This window comes from Protopterus annectens, chromosome 8.part0 (assembly GCF_019279795.1).
Source record: "Protopterus annectens isolate FY-2018-M chromosome 8.part0, PAN1.0, whole genome shotgun sequence".
In the NCBI taxonomy this organism is placed as follows: domain Eukaryota; kingdom Metazoa; phylum Chordata; order Ceratodontiformes; family Protopteridae; genus Protopterus; species Protopterus annectens.
Genome location: NC_056741.1, coordinates 1,570,855,245 through 1,570,874,326, shown reverse-complemented (window position 1 = coordinate 1,570,874,326; position 19,082 = coordinate 1,570,855,245). Strand labels below are relative to the sequence as shown.

General features: G+C 41.0%; 1 protein-coding gene across 1 annotated transcript in view; it reads left to right on the top strand.

Moving 5' to 3' along the window:
• IGSF9B (immunoglobulin superfamily member 9B) overlaps positions 1–19,082 on the top strand; it is a 3,189,659-nt gene that overhangs the window by 2,714,570 nt on the left and 456,007 nt on the right. The window contains exons 20-21 of the mRNA XM_044081131.1: positions 1,331–1,340; positions 18,426–18,526. Of these exons, the coding sequence (XP_043937066.1) occupies positions 1,331–1,340; positions 18,426–18,526 (111 nt within the window). The remainder of the gene's footprint in view (positions 1–1,330; positions 1,341–18,425; positions 18,527–19,082) is intronic.

Here is a 19,082-nt window from a genome sequence, read left to right as displayed (position 1 = left end):
CTCAAAATGGAAAAGATATGTGTCTCCAGTAGTTTTGTCTGAACAAGAGTCAGATGAATCCGATGCATCTGACAATGAAGACATGCAGCCCCTCTCCACATATGAGGATTCTGATGCAGAAGAATCCATTCCTTCAGCCTCCCCCCCAGAGGATTTTTCCTGTGGGGAAACCCTGCATACTTTAAAGGAGCGTTTCAAATGGGAAAGTCAAGACTACCCACAGTCTAAAAAGAGACTCAGAGAGTTCCTCAACCTTCCACAACACAGGCCCTTAGCCATCCCCCCAGTCCTAGATGTGGTGGATGATGTCTTCCTTGAATCCAGCTTGACTCCAGACGCCCTCCCTCCTGCTCCCAGAAAACCAGACAGGTACTACAGAGAAACGAAACACAAATCAGGTCCAACAAACAAGAACTCTAAACCGTAAAAAATCACTAAAAAATGAAAACTGTAGTCAAAATAGTAGGGCCTAGAAAGAAAAAGGTTTCTGAAGAAGTCTCGTTTTTATAGTAGACGAAAAGCGCTTAAAATAAACAATTTTCTTTCTAGGCCCTACTATTTTGACTACAGTTTTCATTTTTTAGTGATTTTTTACGGTTTAGAGTTCTTGTTTGTTGGACCTGATTTGTGTTTCGTTTCATAGTTTGTTTGCCGTTTTATTCGTATTTCTAAGGTACTACAGAGACCCTGACTCTCACAAATATCTTTTTAAAAGTCCAACTGCAGACCCTGAGGTCATTACTCAAGGGCCAAAAGGGATTAAAGCAACCTCAGCTAAGAATCCCACCCCCTCAGACAGGAATTCCTGAGCACTGGACATATGGGGTAAAAACGTACACACCTCAACTACTCTTGCTATCAGGGCACTAAATTGTCAGTTCCATATGCTTACATATCAGCAACATACCTTGGAACTCCTTAAACAAAAAATGTCTTCCCTTCCTGCTTGGGCAAAATCTAAAGATTTACAGGATTTAATGCATTCTGCTGGTCAAGTAACTAAACACACTTTGCACTGTGGTTTTGATGCCCTAGAAGCTTCTTGCAGGGCAGCAGTCACTGAATCTGTCATTAAAAGACATGCCCCTGCCAGACCATGTCAAATCAAAATTATTGGATGCACCCTTGCACAAAGATAACTTATTTGGTACTAAAGCAGAAGAGGTCTTAAAAAGATGGAAGAAAAAGCAAACTCTATGCAGACTGTTAAAGATTTCTTACAGGTAGAGCCCCCTAGGTTCAGCAGGTATTTCCCTCTAAGCACTGGTCCTTTCCTGTTCCTAGTAAACAGGGCCAGCCTAGGCCCTGTAGAAACAGACCTTCCAGACAGCAGTCCCAGGGTTTGCAGAGATCTAAGCAGTGGACTGCCTCCACTTCAAAACCAGGGAGTTCTAAGCCATCCCCTTATGGTAAGAACTCACAATGACTCACCCCCTCCCAAACTTGCCTCTGCCCACCTTCACATACCCCTAAGAGGAAAACTCTTGTTTTACTCAAGCACCTGGGCCACCATTACCAAGGATCATTTGGTTCCGAACATTGTGTCCCAGGGGTATAAATTCTCCTTCCACACCCTTCCAACCCCAAAAGGGTTCCCAGATCTCCCACCAAATCAGTGGGCAGAGGCTCAAAAGTAAATCCATTCCCTGCTTTCCTTGGGGGCAGTAGATCACGTTCCTGCAGAGCAGATAGGCCAAGGCTTCTACTCCAGACTTTTTCTGGTACCCAGAAAAGAGGGCACCTGGCACCCCATCCTCAATCTATCCATTCTAAACACCTTCCTGGTGATCCCAAAATTCAAAATGCTCACCCTCCAGCAGCTGCTACCCATGCTCTCCAAGGACACTTCGCTAGCCACCCTGGACCTAAAAGAGGCCTACCTCCACATTCCCATCAGGGAGTCCTGCAGAAAATATCTCCACTTCAGGGCAGGATCTCTAAACTTTCAGTTCTCTGCGCTTCCCTTTGGCTTTTCTACTGGTCCCAGAGTTTTCACAAAATGCCTGCCTCCACCCATTGCCTTTTCCTGACAAAGAAATATTCAAATTTACCCCTACTTAGATGACTGCCTTATTCAGGCAGACAGCCAGAAAAAGCTGCTCAAAGACCACCTGGCCTTTGTAAAGGACCTACTAACCTCCCTAGGGTATACAATCAACAAATAGAAATTCAAACAGGTACCCACCAAAAGGATAATCTTCCTGGGAGCAAGTCTGGGCACAGCATCCCAGATGGCGTACCTAATACCCGAGAAACAAATTTTCCTATCAGCTTACTTCTCTCAGCTGGCCACCGGGCCCCAGATTTCTGCAAGAAAAATCCTGCAAGCCCTGGGGTTCATGGCCTCTTGCATACTCCTCATTCTATATGCCAGACTGCATATGAGGAAACTTCAGTGGTACGTAAAGAGCCTTTGGGGTCAACACTCTCCAGATCTGGAAACTCTTCTACCTATTATTCCTTGCCTGAGGAAGGAATTTCTTTGGTGGGCAGCAGCCTGCTCCCACAACAAGGGACTGACCTTCTCCCCACACCCCACCACCCAGACCCTCACCACAGACGCGTCAGACTATGCTTGGGGTGCACACCTGGACAGCAAGTGCATTCAGGGCCAATGGAATTCCCAGCAACTCCCCCAGCACATCAATCAAAAAGAGATGATGGCTGTGCAGCAGGCCTTGATAGCTTTCAAACCCCTACTCTTTCAGGGGTTCTCCTGATCAGAACAGACAACACCACTGTGATGTGGTACATCAACAAGCAGGGAGGGACTCACTCCTACCCAATGTGCAGGCTGGCCATGACCCTTTGATTTACAGCATCTTCCATGCAATTACACCTGTTAGCACAATACCTGCCAGGCTCTTTCAACTCCCTGGCAGACCAATTAAGCAGAAAGCTTTTGGTCCCCCATGAGTGGCAGCTCAACAGAAACACCTTCTTCCTAATAACTCAGAAATGGGGAACCCCTTGAGGTCAACCTTTTTGACTCCCACACCAACCATCAGCTCAGCAAATTCTGCACCAGAGAGCATCACCGCATGGCATGAAAAGTGGATGCCCTGTTCTTCCCCTGGGTAAACCTCTCAGTCTATGCCTTTCCTCCCCTACCTGTCATTCCCAGGGTACTGCTCAAAATAAGGGAGGAAAAACCAAGGACCATTCTCATAGCTCCAGACTGACCCAGACAGCACTGATACCCCTTGCTCTGCAGCCTGTGCCCGCTGTCTCCATGGAATCTTCCTCAGATACCAAACCTCCTAACCCAGAGGAAAGGGGAATTCATGCACCCCTAATTGCAGACACTCACTTTGGCAGCTTGACTTATACCCTAACCCTTGACCATTCTGCCATCCCCAGTAAACAGTTTCTGAATGTTATCTGAGAGGCCAGATGCCCTAGCACCAGAAAGTCTTATGCAGATAAATGGAAAAGGTTCTGCACCTGGATCCAGGCTAAGGGGCCAATATGGCACAGCCCTCCATCCCTCTCATCCTGGATTACTTAGCTGACCTACTACACAGTGGTCTTTCTTTCCCTTCTATTAAAATTCATGCCTCTGCTATTTCTGCTCATTTTCCCACTGAGCAGCCCCTTTTTTCACACCCTTTCATTAAACAGTTCCTCAGAGGGGCTAGCAACTTGAGGTCCCCCAGAAGGGCACCAACACCAGGTTGGGACCTTAACTTTGTCTTGGAAAAGCTCACCCTGCCTACTTTCAAACTAGCTTCTTCTGCAGAGCTAAAATTTCTCTCCTGGAAGACAGCCTTCCTCCTGGCCATCACTTCAGCCAGAAGAGTCTCTGAGCTGCAAGCACTCATAGCTGTGGAACCCTTCATCTTCCAAGCAGACAAGGTATCCCTCAGAACTAATCCATCTTTCATGCCCAAGGTGGTGTCCAGTGTGGCTCTCAACCAATCCATCTATTTGCCCACCTTCTTTCCTAGCCCTCAAAACAAGGGGAAAGGATTCTACACTCTCTAGATGTGCACAGACAGCTCAGATACTATCTTGACAGGACCAAACCCTTCAGAAAGTCTGATCAATTACTGGTTAGATTTGCTATAAGGGCAGAGGGCAAAGCCATCTCCAAGCAAACCATTTCCAAATGGATAGCACACTGCATCCAGTTCTGCTACAAACAGCATGGAAAGCCTCCCCCCAAGGGGGTCAGGACACACTCCACCAGAGCAACCTCCACCTCTGCAGCTTTCCTCAGTGGAGTCCCCACCAGGGATATCCTGGAGGCTGCCACCTGGACATCTGTTCACACTTTTACCAAGCATTACCACCTGCCTCTTTTCTCCAAATCCAGGGCAGGGTTTGCCTCTGCAGTCTTGCAGGGCATGCTAGCCAGCCCCTAGCTTCCTTGACTGCCTCCACCCATTTACTCAGCTTTGGGAATCTACCCAAATTGTGATGACTGTGAAACACGAAGAACATAGTACAGTTGTGTACACTTACCATAAATGTAGATGCTCGAGTGCCTTCACTGTTGCAGTCCTGGTTTCCCTCCCTCCATCCCCCTTTTTTCTTTTTGTTACCTTTCTTCCTTGTTGTTCTCCTTTCCTTACAAGGGACATATTGGTATTTATTTTCCACTGGTGGGGTTCTATCACCAGAGCCTGGCCTCCTATTTTGGGGGCTCTGACAGGTTAGGGCAAGAAAAACAGATGTAATGGCGTTGGCTGCCTTCCTTTATACCACTGATGACCTGAAGTTAGTCCTCAAGCGACAGCAACCGACTCAGAAATTCTAAGACTCTGGTATTCAGGCTGGCCGAGAGCTACCCTGGCAGGGATAACCCAAATGTGATGACTGCAACAGGGAAAACACTCAAACATCTCCATTTATAGTAAGTGCACACAACTGTACTTTATACTGAAAACCACATTAGGTGAACCAAAATAATGTGTTTTGCATTGGAAAAGACTACCCACATCCATCACAGAGGAACCCATATTTTATGCCAATCACAGTCCAGCAGACTGAGTATGAAAGTTACTTCATAAAACTACCATGTTTAAATCTTCCAAGGGTTGCTTAAGAAACTTTATTTCAACATTTCAAGAAAACAGTTCAAAGCAAAGAGTGCTAGTATGACAAGTTAACAGGATTGTAGGTGAAGCAAAAGCATTACATTGTCCACCTAAATTTCTGAGTTCTTTAGTTTAAGAGCTGTAAGCATGCTTTTTCTGCAGATTTAAGATTTATCTGGTTAGTAAAGCATCCTATTTCTCTCTTGTCACTAGGGTTATATAATTCAAATACAAAGCGGGATTCCATTTCCATTTAAGGATTCCTGTCTTTTCAAGCAGTAGTAAAGAAAGTATTAATAATTCTTTTCCTCCCATGGTCCAGAATTTTATATCTGTCAATATCAAAATGTAAAGTTATTGTGTTAATATTATATTATATTCTATTCTGATGGCCACAGATCATTTAATAGCTTCTTATGAGCAAAAACAAACATTAAAAAGATGTGTTCCCAGGAGCCAGTGGTATTTTTCTAGGCATCTCCGACATGTGATGGATGGATTGGTGTTTGTTTATATATGGAGATGAACTGATTATAAATATAAAGGCACCAGAATACATTTTTCTAAGCAAAGAATGTTCAAATCTGAAACTTTATGACTTTAAGTTTAAATAGTCAAAGCCATTTTGTATTTGAATCTGTTTGACATGATTCTCACATTTCTTCCCATTTTAGCTGTAAATGGAATAACACTGGTCTGATTCTTTTTAGTTAACAATACAGAAACATAAAAATCAATATTTTGGACAAAGTTGTGAAAAAGAAAGAATTTACATCAGTCTGTAGTCTTTTTGAGGAACTCCTGAAGAAGCTTAGTAAAATATATGTGCATTTCAGGATTTGAGTAAGGGTTAGGTTAGGTTAGAGAATAGATTTAGTGTTTTGCATGTTTGTCTGATGATTGTGTGTGCTGTCTTGTGTAGTGGACATGTTACAGAAAGGGTTTTCTAAGGTAAGACGTATGGTCATGGGTAGGGGCAGGATTAGGGTTAAGGTTAGTATGCATTACTAAGGTGGAGAAGATCTGGGTAAATGGCAGTATATGCATGTATGTATGTGTGCGTGATGCAAACAATGAGTTACTATACATAAGTAAATAAGTAAGGAACTGGGGGTGGGCTCTCCTCTACCCTCCACATAGGATGGTTGGAATACATTTTACAGGGAACATGGAAAAAATGATATGTACACAGTGCAATACCCTTATATTTACTCACAGCTGTTTCCATTGACAAATTTGAAAGTATATGGAATGGATGATTCCCCAATAATGCTGGCTAGCCTCCAAGGAATAGAAATATGGGTGAGTACACATGTAGAAGAAAACCGCACAGTACTGCTAAATATCCAAGTAGGGCAATCGGGTATAAATGGAGTAAAATGGAAACTAGAGGGCAGGCACAGTAGATGAGAAGAGGAAAAAGGAAGGCACCAATGAACAATGCTAGTTTCCAAACCCATAACCCAAATGAAAGTCTGCGGAGGGAAGCACATCTGAAAAAAGGAAATCTAAAATAATCAATGCTAAGCCAAGCTACTATTACAATAGAAATGGAAAGATGTTGCTTTCTAGAGCTATAAAGTAGAGCACAATCATTGGGAAGAGCAGGCAGATGGTTATGCTAGATATTGGAGCGAGTTACTATTATTGGTTGAATGTTGAGATGCTGAGACCCCTGTCACACTTCTAGTTGGAAAATATGTAGAACCTCTTGTGAGACTGTAGGAAAAGAAACCCCATAAGGGCTAATCTGCAGGTGAGCAGACTAAACTTTAAGAAGATGCAGAATATTTCCAATGAGGTATGGGGGAAAAAAGTCACATGTCTTCCTCAATCCTAACCTGCTTTTGAGATCCAAAATGACTTGTTATGCCATGCCATGGAAAGAAAAGAAACAGTATGCCAACTGCTTGTACTTAAGCACAGATGGTAATGAATATGGCACATAACCACATTTTGGGAGCATTCTCATCAAACTAAACAAACAATTCAGAGGACAAATAAAGTCTACCAAAGCCACATTTGAGTAAATTTCCACTTTCAGGCCAAGGACAACCACAATGCATTCTTCAGCTATGTCCATAACCTGAAAGGCAGTACACAATTGTGAGTTCATTGCAAATGGAGCCATCAATACTGAGCCAGAAGATATAGCAAACCTACTGGCTGACAAAGTCAATTCCAACTTTATCCCTCTCTCCCCCATCAACCTTCCCCTCAGGAAATACCATCAAATAAAACTCCCCCTACTATCACTAGGGAACAGGTCCTTAATGCTCTCTTTTTAAGACTAAGAACACTGCATCAGTGGGACCAAACAATATCCCAGGATGCCTTCTAAACAGCATGATACATGACCTATCAGTCCATCTGGAACAGATATTTAACTGTAGCCTCCAAACAGACTTCATGTCTCATGAATGGAGAACAGCAACAGGCATCCATCTGCACAAAATTAGACCACCCATAGACCCTGGAAACTACAGAGCCATAAGTCACACTCATTTCATATACAAAACCATGGAAAACTTTATCATGGAAACAATCAATAATGACATGGAAAACCTCCAGACAATGGACTTAATCCAATTTGGTTTCATCAAGGGCAGATCATGCATACTCAGCCTAGTGGACTTCTTTGAGAAGGTCAACAAAGCAATGGATGAGTGCAAGATGGTTCACACTGCTCACTTTGATCTGGCCAAGGTATTTAACACAATACCCCACTCAGGAATTGTTGACAAACTCAAGTGGATTGGTAAAAATCCTTATGTCGCCTGGTGGAATGCCAGCTGGCTTACAGGCAGAACTCAGGAAATTATAAATGGGGAGTCCACCCCTACAAAGAGGTCAGTCACAACTGGAGTTCCTCAGGGATCAGTTCTCTGTCCACTCCTTTTTGGAATTTACTTCTCTGAAGTCAAGGCCAATGTCAATAGCTTCTATCTGGCTAAATTTGCAGATGATTGCAAATTAGAATTGTCACTGAATCCTACACTGACACAAATGTTCTCTAGTAAGGGCTGACACAGACAAACAACTGATGACAGAGCCATGAGCTAAAACTAAATGCCAAGAAATGCATAATATTATACTTTAGGAAGTCATCCACCCCTAGTAACTATCTTCTTGACAACACACCCCTGAGAGTTGACCCAGAAGTCATGGACTTGGGGGACACACAGGGACAGCATTTGACCATCACATGTGCAACTTATAAACAAAGGTCAAAGGCAGTCATTATTCCACTGTATTCAGCATTCATCAGACCTCTCATTGAATGCAGTGCCCCCTTTAGTATGTACCCAATCAGGCATATCCAACAATTGGAATGAACACAGTGGTTCCTCCCTAAAAGAATACAAGGTGTAACATATCCTGTGCAGACAGCCTCAAGGCCCTATCCTTGTATTCTGTCTTCTACAGGCTGTTGATGGGAGATCTATCCCTGGTATAAAAGGCATTGTCATACCCCACTCTGATGGGCTTCCTGCATATCCTCAGAACAAACAGCACCAGAATTACCCATTCTAAAGACTTAAACCTTGCCTGTGATAAAAACAGGATCTGCAGGAGAGACAGGTATGCATCACGAAGACTACCTGTTCTCTTGAGCAGGCTCTACATCCATATGAAGAAGTCTTCCTCCTTATCCCAGTTCAAGTGTAACTTGGACAATCGGACGAAGAAAAGGAAATCCATTCCTGGTTTGGCACCTATGTCTTTGACAGACACAGGCAGCCTGTAAATGGTTCATCTCCCAGGCCCCTTCTTGTAAATGTTTCATCTCCCAAGCCCCTGCTTACACTTATCAAGGGTACCAGCACTTATCAGAGATTTGGGATGCATGGATAGGATTAAAAAGGCATTTGTGGTTGTTAGCCTAGTAAACGCTTACTAACAAAATTAAAGCCAGACTTCTAGCCAGGTTCTTTGGTCCAGGGAAAATGTAAGAGCTAGAAAGTGTTTATGTAAGATGCCCCAGGTGTCAAAAGACAGGCCCAGACATGTCTGTGGACACCAATTGAGACCCATTGCCATCATAAAATCACCTTCCAGCCATACCTCTTTAAGAGGCTATTTCTGAGGCCATTGCAAAAGCACTTACCTGCTTTTCATTAGAATGGACATATTAAAGGGAAAAAAAGTTCACAAACTTATGTCAAAGATTATACACGAATTGTGCCAAGGGTTCCAAATGGAGCAATTCAGAAATTCTGTGTACCACCTTCTGCATGCCCGCAAGAATTTTTTAGCATGACATTAAAATCCATGTTAAGAAAGTTAAAAAAAGAAGACATAAAAAAAGTGGGATCGGTTATTGCCATCCTGGAAGTTGCCCGCATTCCACAGGTTTCATTCCCTTTAAACTGTTCTATGGGACATATTCTAGGGGATTGATAGATATTTCTAAGTGGACATAGGAAGAGGAGGTGACTCCCTTCAAAACTCTGAACATGACACTTCTATCTATGGGAGGTTAAAAGCTCTAATAATAATAATCCATAGAGAGATTACAAATAGCTCAATTGGGAGTGCACAATACAGATTGCAGAAAGTGGGAGTTTCAGGGCGGAAACCTGCTATTAGTTTTAATGCCCATGGCCAAAAATACATTTTTAGACAAGTAGCACAGATCCTCTGAGGTCATAGAAAGAGTGAATGAAGTGAACTACAGAGTTAAACAAATAAGTAAACAGTGCCTGGAGCAGCTATACCATATGAATGTCATAAAGTTATAGAAGGAGGTGCAGACATACATAGTCATTCTGGCAACTGAAATTAGGCTATTCAGAAAAGAGAGAAGGCTATCATCCATACCTGAGGTCAGGGTATGTGAGATCCAATCAAAACCTCAAAGGATTTTCTTCTCCATAACAAAGAGAGGGTCTCTCAACTATTAGGAAGAACAAACCTAATTAATTACCATACAGAAAGCAATCTGAGTGAAAAAGTCATCCTTAAGCCTTATGAGATACCCAAGTGTCAAAGAAGAATAGTTCAGAAAAAGCAAAGAATATTTTGCAGCTAAAGGTCAAATAGGTATCTAATTTTGAGTGAAACAGCACCGTGGTTCTGTTGTTCTAATGTGATGGTACCTTTGCGTTCTGCAGTGAGTTTAGGAAGCCGAAGAGCATATCCAAGTTTGACCAAGGCCACAGGAAAAAAATGCCTTTTCAACCCCAGATGGTCTTCAGTAACTCAATCTTCCATTTGTCTTCATGGAGCACCAGCTACATTTCAATACTTAGTAGACAGGATGTTCAAGCCCCTTAGCCTGCACACAGCAGCAGATCTGGATAATATTATAATTAATTCAGAAGATTGTGATTTGCACCCACCAAAGTTGGGGCTGCTTTAGAATCTCTCAGAAAAAAAGACAGGGTTCACAGTTAATTTCACCCCAAAAACTTGTTATGAGGGTTGGCATAATGGTTGAGGTGCTTACTTTATTGACACAAGGTACAGGGTTTAAGTTTCACTTTTGAAAAGGAAACTGGCTAAGCTTAAAATGGCCCACAAAGGTGGCTAGCTGGTACTTACCTATGACTGAAGTTAAATACTTAGGATACATCATAGGCAGCTGGACTGTTAAGCCACATAGTGAAGAAGATGAGGCAGTAAAAATCTGGCCAGTGCCTCAGACGAGTAAGCAAATAAGGACCTTCCTCTCACTAACAAGATATTTTAGAAAATATTAAGCCACAAAGTGAAGAAGATGAGGCAGTACAAAACTGGCCAGTGCCTCAGACAAATAAGCAAATAAGGACCTTCCTCTCACTAACAAGATATTTTAGAAAATATTAAGCCACAAAGTGAAGAAGATGAGGCAGTACAAAACTGGCCAGTGCCTCAGACAATTAAGCAAATAAGGGCCTTCTTCTAACTAACTAGATATTTTAGAAAATCTGTACCATACCTCTCCACCATTACATTAGTAATCGTACAAAGGGGAAATGACAACTTAGGTCAGGTGAAACCTTGAGACAGAGGATGCCTTTCAGCATTTGAAATCTGCATTGGGCTTTGAGCCCATTTAAGCATCACCTGACTTTTCTAAAGCATTTGTAGTGCCCACCAGTGCATCAGACGTGGGCTTGGGAGTGGTACTTTCCCACAGACTACATGTGGCATGACATCCAGCATCTTATTTAAGTAGAACAAGACTGAAGCCAGGTATTCAGCCATTGATTATGAATGCATTGCCATTAAATTTGTTCTGTAATCCTTATGGTTCTACTCCTTGAGAAGATAATTTACTCTGGTAACTGACCACTTGGCATCGTGAAGCCCCCTTGCGCCCTGCATATTCTAGCTAATGCATGCTAACTGTAACCCTGCCCATAACCTTAAAAAAAACTTTCTTCTTCACTACCACAGCACAAGACACTCTGGCACATTATATAAAGCAGCACTCGTGCGTGACCCTAAATCTATCCTTGTACCTAACTCTTACTCTAACCTTAACCAGCAAAGAGTCATGCACATGCTCCCACCTGAGATATAAAAATTTGATTTGTCTAGAAATGACAGCATTAACATCTCTAGCCCTGACCCTTAACCAAAAACATCCAATTTTACTTTTTTCTACATCTCCAGCATTGGAAAAGAGTGTATTCAATCACTTTGGCAAGAACTTCACTTTACTGATGAAGTGACTATTGAACAAAGTGAAAGTGACATATACACACAAATACACGCAAACACATGCACACACCTGCACACGCACACAAATACATATGTATATACACAATTATACAAAAAGAGAGAATTATAGATGTATACAGATTTATTTATTTTTATTTATTTGCAGTTGGTTAACCAGGATAGTCCATTGGGCCAGAAGAGCCCGTTTTCAATGGAGTCCTGAGGAGAAAAGCTCCAACATAAAGATTACACAAAAGATAGCAACAATTTACAATTTACTATTCTAGTTCTAAGAGATAACTAAAGTTACTGTGGTTAAATAGAGAAAAAAATTTTTTTTTTTTTTTAGAACACTGTACTAGTAAGTCTATGTTTTCAGAAGATACAAATAGTAGGATTAGATGAAAGTGGGAGGTTGAATTGATGTAGGTAGGAAGTAGATAGTTGGGAATAGGATGTTGGTTACTAGATGTGAGAAAAAATGGAAGTTGGTGTTTGAAGTAAGTGAAGTGGAAGACGGAAGGGGATGTAGAATAAGTTAAGAGGGGTGGGAGCAGGAACATTCCCACGTAGATGTTAGGTGTGAGTAAAGTGATTTTTTAAAGGATGGGAGGCTAGTGATGGTACGAATGGAGGGAGGGAGGGTGTTCCATAGGCGTGCAAAGGAAAAGGATAGTAGGTTTTGTCCTGGTGGGTGAAGGGGGTTTATACACTTCAATTAGGTATTGATTGCTGAATCTGAGGAGTCGTTGTGGGAGGTGCATTTTAAAGGTAAAGGAGCGGGAGAGACAAAGGGAGGGTTGGTGAATGAGTTTATGTGCATAGGTGAGCTGAATATAGGAGAGGTAGTTGGGAAGTTCTAGCCAGTTGAGTAGGTAGAGAGGTAAACAGTGATGGGATGAGTGTCTGTTGTTAGTGGCGAATTTGGCTATTTTGTAGTAACAAGAGGACAGTTTTGATTTGAGAGTAGATTGTAGGTTTGTAAGGAGAGGGGCACCATAAAGAAGGGAAGGTAAGAGAAATGTAGTAGAGAGAGTGAGCTTAGTAGCTGAAGTGAGGTATCGGTTGTGTCGGTAGAGCATACCAGTTTTTGGTGGGGTTTTTTTATGTTTAGTAGAAGATGGGAATTGAATTTAAGCTTGTCATCAATCTGGACTCCTAGTAGTTTAGTTTCAGGTACCAGCTCAAGAGGTGCATTATTTTGGTTGGTGATAGAGAATAGATTTCTGTCTGTGGTGCTAGTTTCGGAGGAGGTGAATATCATAAGTTTTGTTTTTGATGTGTTGAGGGCTAGATGATTGTCTTTCATCCATTGTTCAGTGGTGGAGAAGGCATTTTGAGTTAGTTGTAAGAGAGTTGGGATGGATGGGGCAGAACAGATAATTGTAGAATCATCTGCGTATTGAATAATGTTAGCATAAGGAATGGATAGGAAAAAGTCGTTGATGAATATATTAAAGAGCAGGGGACCCAGGATGGAACCTTGTGGGACACCAGTGGGGGTGTTGAGGAAACAGGAGGTAGCTTTTTTCCATTTGACAGCTTGTTGCCAGTTGGAGAGGTAGCTGGTGAACAAGTTGAGAGATGATGGAGAAAGGTTTAGGTTAGATAATTTAGTAAGTAGTAAGTTATGGGAGATGGTATCGAAGGCCTTAGAAAGGTCAAGTAGGATGGTAGAAGCTATAAGATCAGAATCTCTAGCTTTATTTACTATTTCTAGAAAAGATAGGAGGGCGGTCATAGTGCTGTGATTGGGTCTGAAGCCATGTTGGGTGGGAGTTAATAAGTTGTTGTCCAGGAGATAGGGAAGGAGTTGAAGATGGATACATTTCTCGAGGAGTTTTGAGATGGGAGAGAGAATGGCAATGGGCCAAAAATTGGAGATGCTAGTATCTGTGCCTCCTTTGTGGAGGGGAATGATGAAAGCCTTTTTCCAGAGTTGTGGAACAAGACCTTCTTGGATAGACCGGTTGATTAGGATGCTTATTGGGAAGGCAATGGCGTCGGCAGCTATACTGATGAAGTATGAGGGAATGTTGTCGGGGGCAATGGTGCTAGATCTTAGTTTTTGCAAGAGTTTTTTTATGGTAGCAATAGGGATGGGTTTGATGGAGAATGGTGGTGGTTGAGAGGAGGTAAGATTAGAGACTGGAGATGGAGAGGGTGGGGGAGGAGGAGAAGTGAAGGTAGGAGGTGGGGTATTATTAGAGAAGGAAGAAGTTAGTTTGGAAATAGAGTTTATGAAGAAAGAGTTGAATTGGGTGGCACGATCAATGTCTTGAACATTTGGGTCTGGACTTGGGTTAGCAGATGTGCCAGGTTTTAGAAGGTTAGAAATACCTTTCTAGAACTTTTGTGGATTTGTTTTATGGTTGCTTTGGAGTAAGGAGAAGTAGTTTTGGTGGTCTGCTTTGATAAGTTTTTTAAAGGAGTTGCGTAGAGTTTTGTACTCAATGAGGGTAGAGGGGGGTTTATTCTTATGGTAATGTACCCAGGCCTTGTCTCAAAATCGCATGACAGTTAGTGTGTTTTTTGTTAGCCGGGGGCAGTTTTGTTTGTTATTCTTTTGTTTTTTGTGGGAGCGTGACTATCTAGAAGGTTTAGGAAAATTGTGTTGAAGAGTTCAATAGCATTTTCCAGGGGAAGAGTTTTTAAAGGGTGCCAACTGAGTGATTTTAGTGAGTCAGAGAAGGCTTTTGGGTTGAAGTTTTTGTGGCATCTGGTGCTGATGTAATTATGAGTTATTTGTAAGGGAGAAGGTAGATGTCGGACAAAGGTGGGAAGATGGTCGCTGAGGGAGTCAGGAAGAGTACCACTGTCAGGGTAGTAGTGGGGGTGGGATACTAGGATCCAGTCTAGGATACTGCCATTGAAGTCTTTGGTGGGTCTGGTAATAGAGTTGATGAGTTGAGAGTAATTATATAGGTTGATGTTTAAGGAGTGTGCAGGGGACTGAATGGAGGCCCAGTTAATGTTTGTGTCTCCCATTATTATAGTTTCATTACTGATATTAGTAGAAAGCCAGGAGAGGATATCTTCGAGTACTGAGATATTGTCACCAGGGGGAATGTAAAGGGAGGCTATGCATATGTGTTTGTGTTTATTTAACTGAAATAGAGATAGTATTAATTCAGCGCTACCAAATTAGGGGATGGGTTTGTTGTAAGGAGTTATGCAAAGGGAGGATGAGTAGAGTATGGTTACACCACCATATATATATATATATATATATATATATATATATATATATGTGATTTTACATAAGCATATACACACATACATTGTTCTGGTTTGCTGGGTTTGTACAACTCATGTAGAAAAGCTCAACATGATACTAACATTTTAAAACATACAGTCAGTAATATACATGAACAGACATTAAATAATACACATTAACAATTACAAATTCATTTGCTGATTAGATTAAATTCATATGAAAGTAGAGGCTATTATTAAAGCTTTAAAGGCACTTATACAATAGTAGATTGATAGATTTTTACCACCAAAAAGCATCTGAAGAGATATATTGGTGGGTTTTCAGATAGATAATAAATCATGTCATTGGCACTCAGAAATTCAAAGAAATTAAGGTGAAGGGAAAAAACTAGGTAGTGGGGAAAATGTTGATATTCTAGTTATGAGGTGCCTGAAAAGCAGTTTCAGAGACAATGTTATGTATATATGGCTATAATAAGGTTTATATTGAAAATACAGAGGTGGTTATGAGCAGTGTCATGAAATAGTGAAATAATGAATATAGTTAGAAAATACTATTAAAACTATATACATATATATATATATATATATATATATACACACACACAAATACAAACACACACACACACACACACACACACACACACACACACACACACACACACACACTGGTGCTAGTTCATTTTGTTGGTTGCTTTATTGGCCAGCCTTTAAGTTATCTGATTGTTTTGTAAATTTTCAAGATACCAAATGTTAAGTTAGTGTGACACTGCGTGATAGTGGGATTTGGAAATGTATCCCTTTTCCCTGCTGTTGTGTGACTTTCAAGTTGGTGTGTGTGTGTGTGTGTGTGTGTGTGTGTGTGTGTGTGTGTGTGTGTGTGTGTGTGTGTGTGTGTGTGTGTATATATATATATATATATATATATATATATATATATATATATATATATGTAAAGAGAGAGAGAGACATCATGGAGCTCTTGGAATATGTGTCTCAGGCTGGTATGAGCCTAGCATTGAGCAGCATTTTACCTTCTCCAAGGATGATACCACAATACGAACTAACGATGATTGACTTTAATAATTGGCTAAGTCTCTGGTGTCATTCTAAGGAGGTGCAATATATGTCAGCATGAAAGGAGGTGGTCAACAGACCACGCTGCTTTCCAGGGATGGTCTGCACCTCTCCCCCCTCTAGGCTTTCAATTATTAGTTAAAACATTGTCTTCCCCCATACACCCTTTTTTAGGCAATGCCAAACTGAAAGTACTTCTGACATAGCAAATCAAAACCAAGAAAATCTAAAGGTATTACTGCTCAATGCTAGGAGTCAAGAAACTGCACTCTCTAGTTCTCTTTACCCTAGAGAATGCTGATGTCTGTGCAGGGTTATAATGCCTTCCACATATTTAGGCCAGCTACTTCACAGGCAGGGACTAAAGGTGGAGGTGTCTCTAGTTACATAAAAAATAAATATGCTTCAAGGCTGGTCAAACAGCTGCTCCATGTTCAAATCACAATAGGTAAAATCCAATACCACGTCCTTGCAAGCTATAGGTCCCCCTCTCTGACCCAGGAAACCCATGCCATGCATTTAAACTTGTTCGAAACACTAACCATCCAACCCAATACCATATTCATGGGTGATTTTAATTACCTACTATTAACTGGGAATCCTATATGACACCAAACTTACATGCACAGATTTTCCTGGATTTTATAAACACAAACTCCCTTGACACCAACCAGGACTGCAACCATACTGGATCTGGTCCTCACTAATATGGGAGACTGTTGCACAGCTCCTACTGTCATGCCTTTCCTGGTAAAGTCAGACCACAAAATGGTCTCCTTTGAAGTAAAAATAAAACCTGAACCCCCAGCTAAACCTGGAATATTCAGGAACAATTCTAAAGCTAACCTCCTGCTATTAACTGAGAACCTGGCAAAATTTCAAGGCCTCATAAATCCTGAGAACACTACTGCCTATGCAGAACTGTTCACAGAAACCCTGTACAAGCATGTTAATAGTTGCATAGAGGTAGCTGTACATACCAGGAAGAAGTACAGAAGTAACTCAAAAAACAAGCCACTCTGGTGGAATCACAAAATCAATAGGATGTATTACAGGAAAAGAAAATCATGGCAAAAATGAGGAGGATCAGCATCCAGCAGGATAAAATCACTCTTATCAAACTAAACAAACAACTCAGAGGACAAATAAAGTCTACCAAAGCCAGAGGTAAGTTTGGCCTCCTGGGCCAAGGACAACCACAAAGCATTCTTTAGCTATGTCCGCAACATCAAAGGCAATGCACAATTTTTTGCAGACCTCATTGTAAATAAATAAGGAACAGGTCCTTAATGCTCTGTCTATGACCAAGAACAGTGCATCAATGGGCCCAGACAATATCCCAGGATGCCTTCTTTTTACTCCATATGCACTGCAAAACATACTTTTCACTTAAAGTCACCTTCTGTTCACATATTAAAATAAAAGGGATATAGTTTTATAAAAGGAGTGCTTTTGTTTAAATTTAATGCTCTTGTTTAATTTTAATCTCACATTATTTTAAATATCCCTATATGAATGGTAATTATCTTTCCAGAAAATATGTTCCCTTTGTGAGAAATTCTACGACACTTTTATAATAACAGGGTATCATTTTGTTTAATGTTATGATGTTCTTCAAGTTATCTGGGCAGAGAAAGGAATGTTGTAGCATTTTAACTATATACTAATGCTAAGGTGTAACTCACGTTAAAGAAAAGTAAGATAATACATTTATTGGGCAGTCAGTCACAACTATTCCTGTGATACAGTTGCTGCAAAATATTTTTTTTATTCTGTAGTTCTTTTAAAAGTAAAATGTGCATGATTAACATGCTTTTGTGTATTGCAACAATTTCTGAGGTGATGTCTCCTGAAGTCTACCTTCACCCTGAAATCTATAAGGTTTGAATTTGCAAATATTATCTGGAAGGCAAGATAACCAGTGTCGATGTTTTGTGGTCATGCTTTGAACAGAACCTGAGTACCCTTTCTGATTTTCACTGGTAATATTTCTTCGGATAAGGACATTGTCTGTTGACATGCATTTTCAGTAACTGGTGTCACAGAAATAGACGTGAATTAATTGATCTATAATCTTATTATAGAGGTTTCATGTTGCAAGTGCGTGTGTGTGTGTGTGTGTGTGTGTGTGTGTGTGTGTGTGTGTGTGTGTGTGTGTGTGTGTGTGTGTGTGTGTGTGTGTGTGTGTGTATGCATGCACAGTGTGTGTGTGTGTGTGTGTGTGTGTGTGTGTGTGTATGCGTGCGTGCGTGTGTGTGTGTGCGTGTGTGTGTGTGTGTGTGTGTGTTTGTGTGTGTGCACGTGTATACAGTTGACTCTTAGTATTCAGCTTTATTGCAGTTAAACTGAGAATAATAGGTCTCTTACACCAAGCTAATAAAGATAGATTTTCTTTGTGTGTGTGTCCTTATTCTCATTTTTCAGGAAACGTCCAGTCACGTCCAGTGTTGCTGTTACACCTGAGAACTTGGAATCACTGAGATACCAGAGGATAAAGAAACCCAAAAAGTCATCAAAGGGTGCCACAAAGGCAAAGAAGAAATCTGGTAAGAGAAGTGTATAACATGCCAGGGTCAACGCTACTCTGACCTTTCAGAAATAGCAGCTGAAGCAATTATGGAGTGGGATATAAAAAGGTGACTTATTAATTTTATTGTTGCTACATTAGGTATACTCAGAGTTATAGTCTGCATAAAAGAAGCAAGTTGCATTTAGATGCTAAGACGTCAGGTTAAACTGATATGTGTGTAACATCAGAAGTGCTTTCTTGGTCCAGCCATGATTTAGTGATCATCATCGTGTGTATCTGTATGTTGATGCCATAGTGTGTTTGTCATTTCATACAACTTTCTAATTACTCTTCATCTTAGGACCAATTAAGAAAAATCAACTGCTGGTATTGTATTTCACTTTTGTAAAGACACTCACTGATTCTTTTTAAGCCCTAAATGGATACATTTTTTTTTCTGAATATCTATTTCCATGCAGAGACAACAGTTTCTGTTTTTTTGTTGACAAAGTTATAGCTGTCTTTAACTCAGTAACTTAACGGCATGAATAGATGCTAAATAATGTCACAGATTTACCACACCGTGGTCCTTC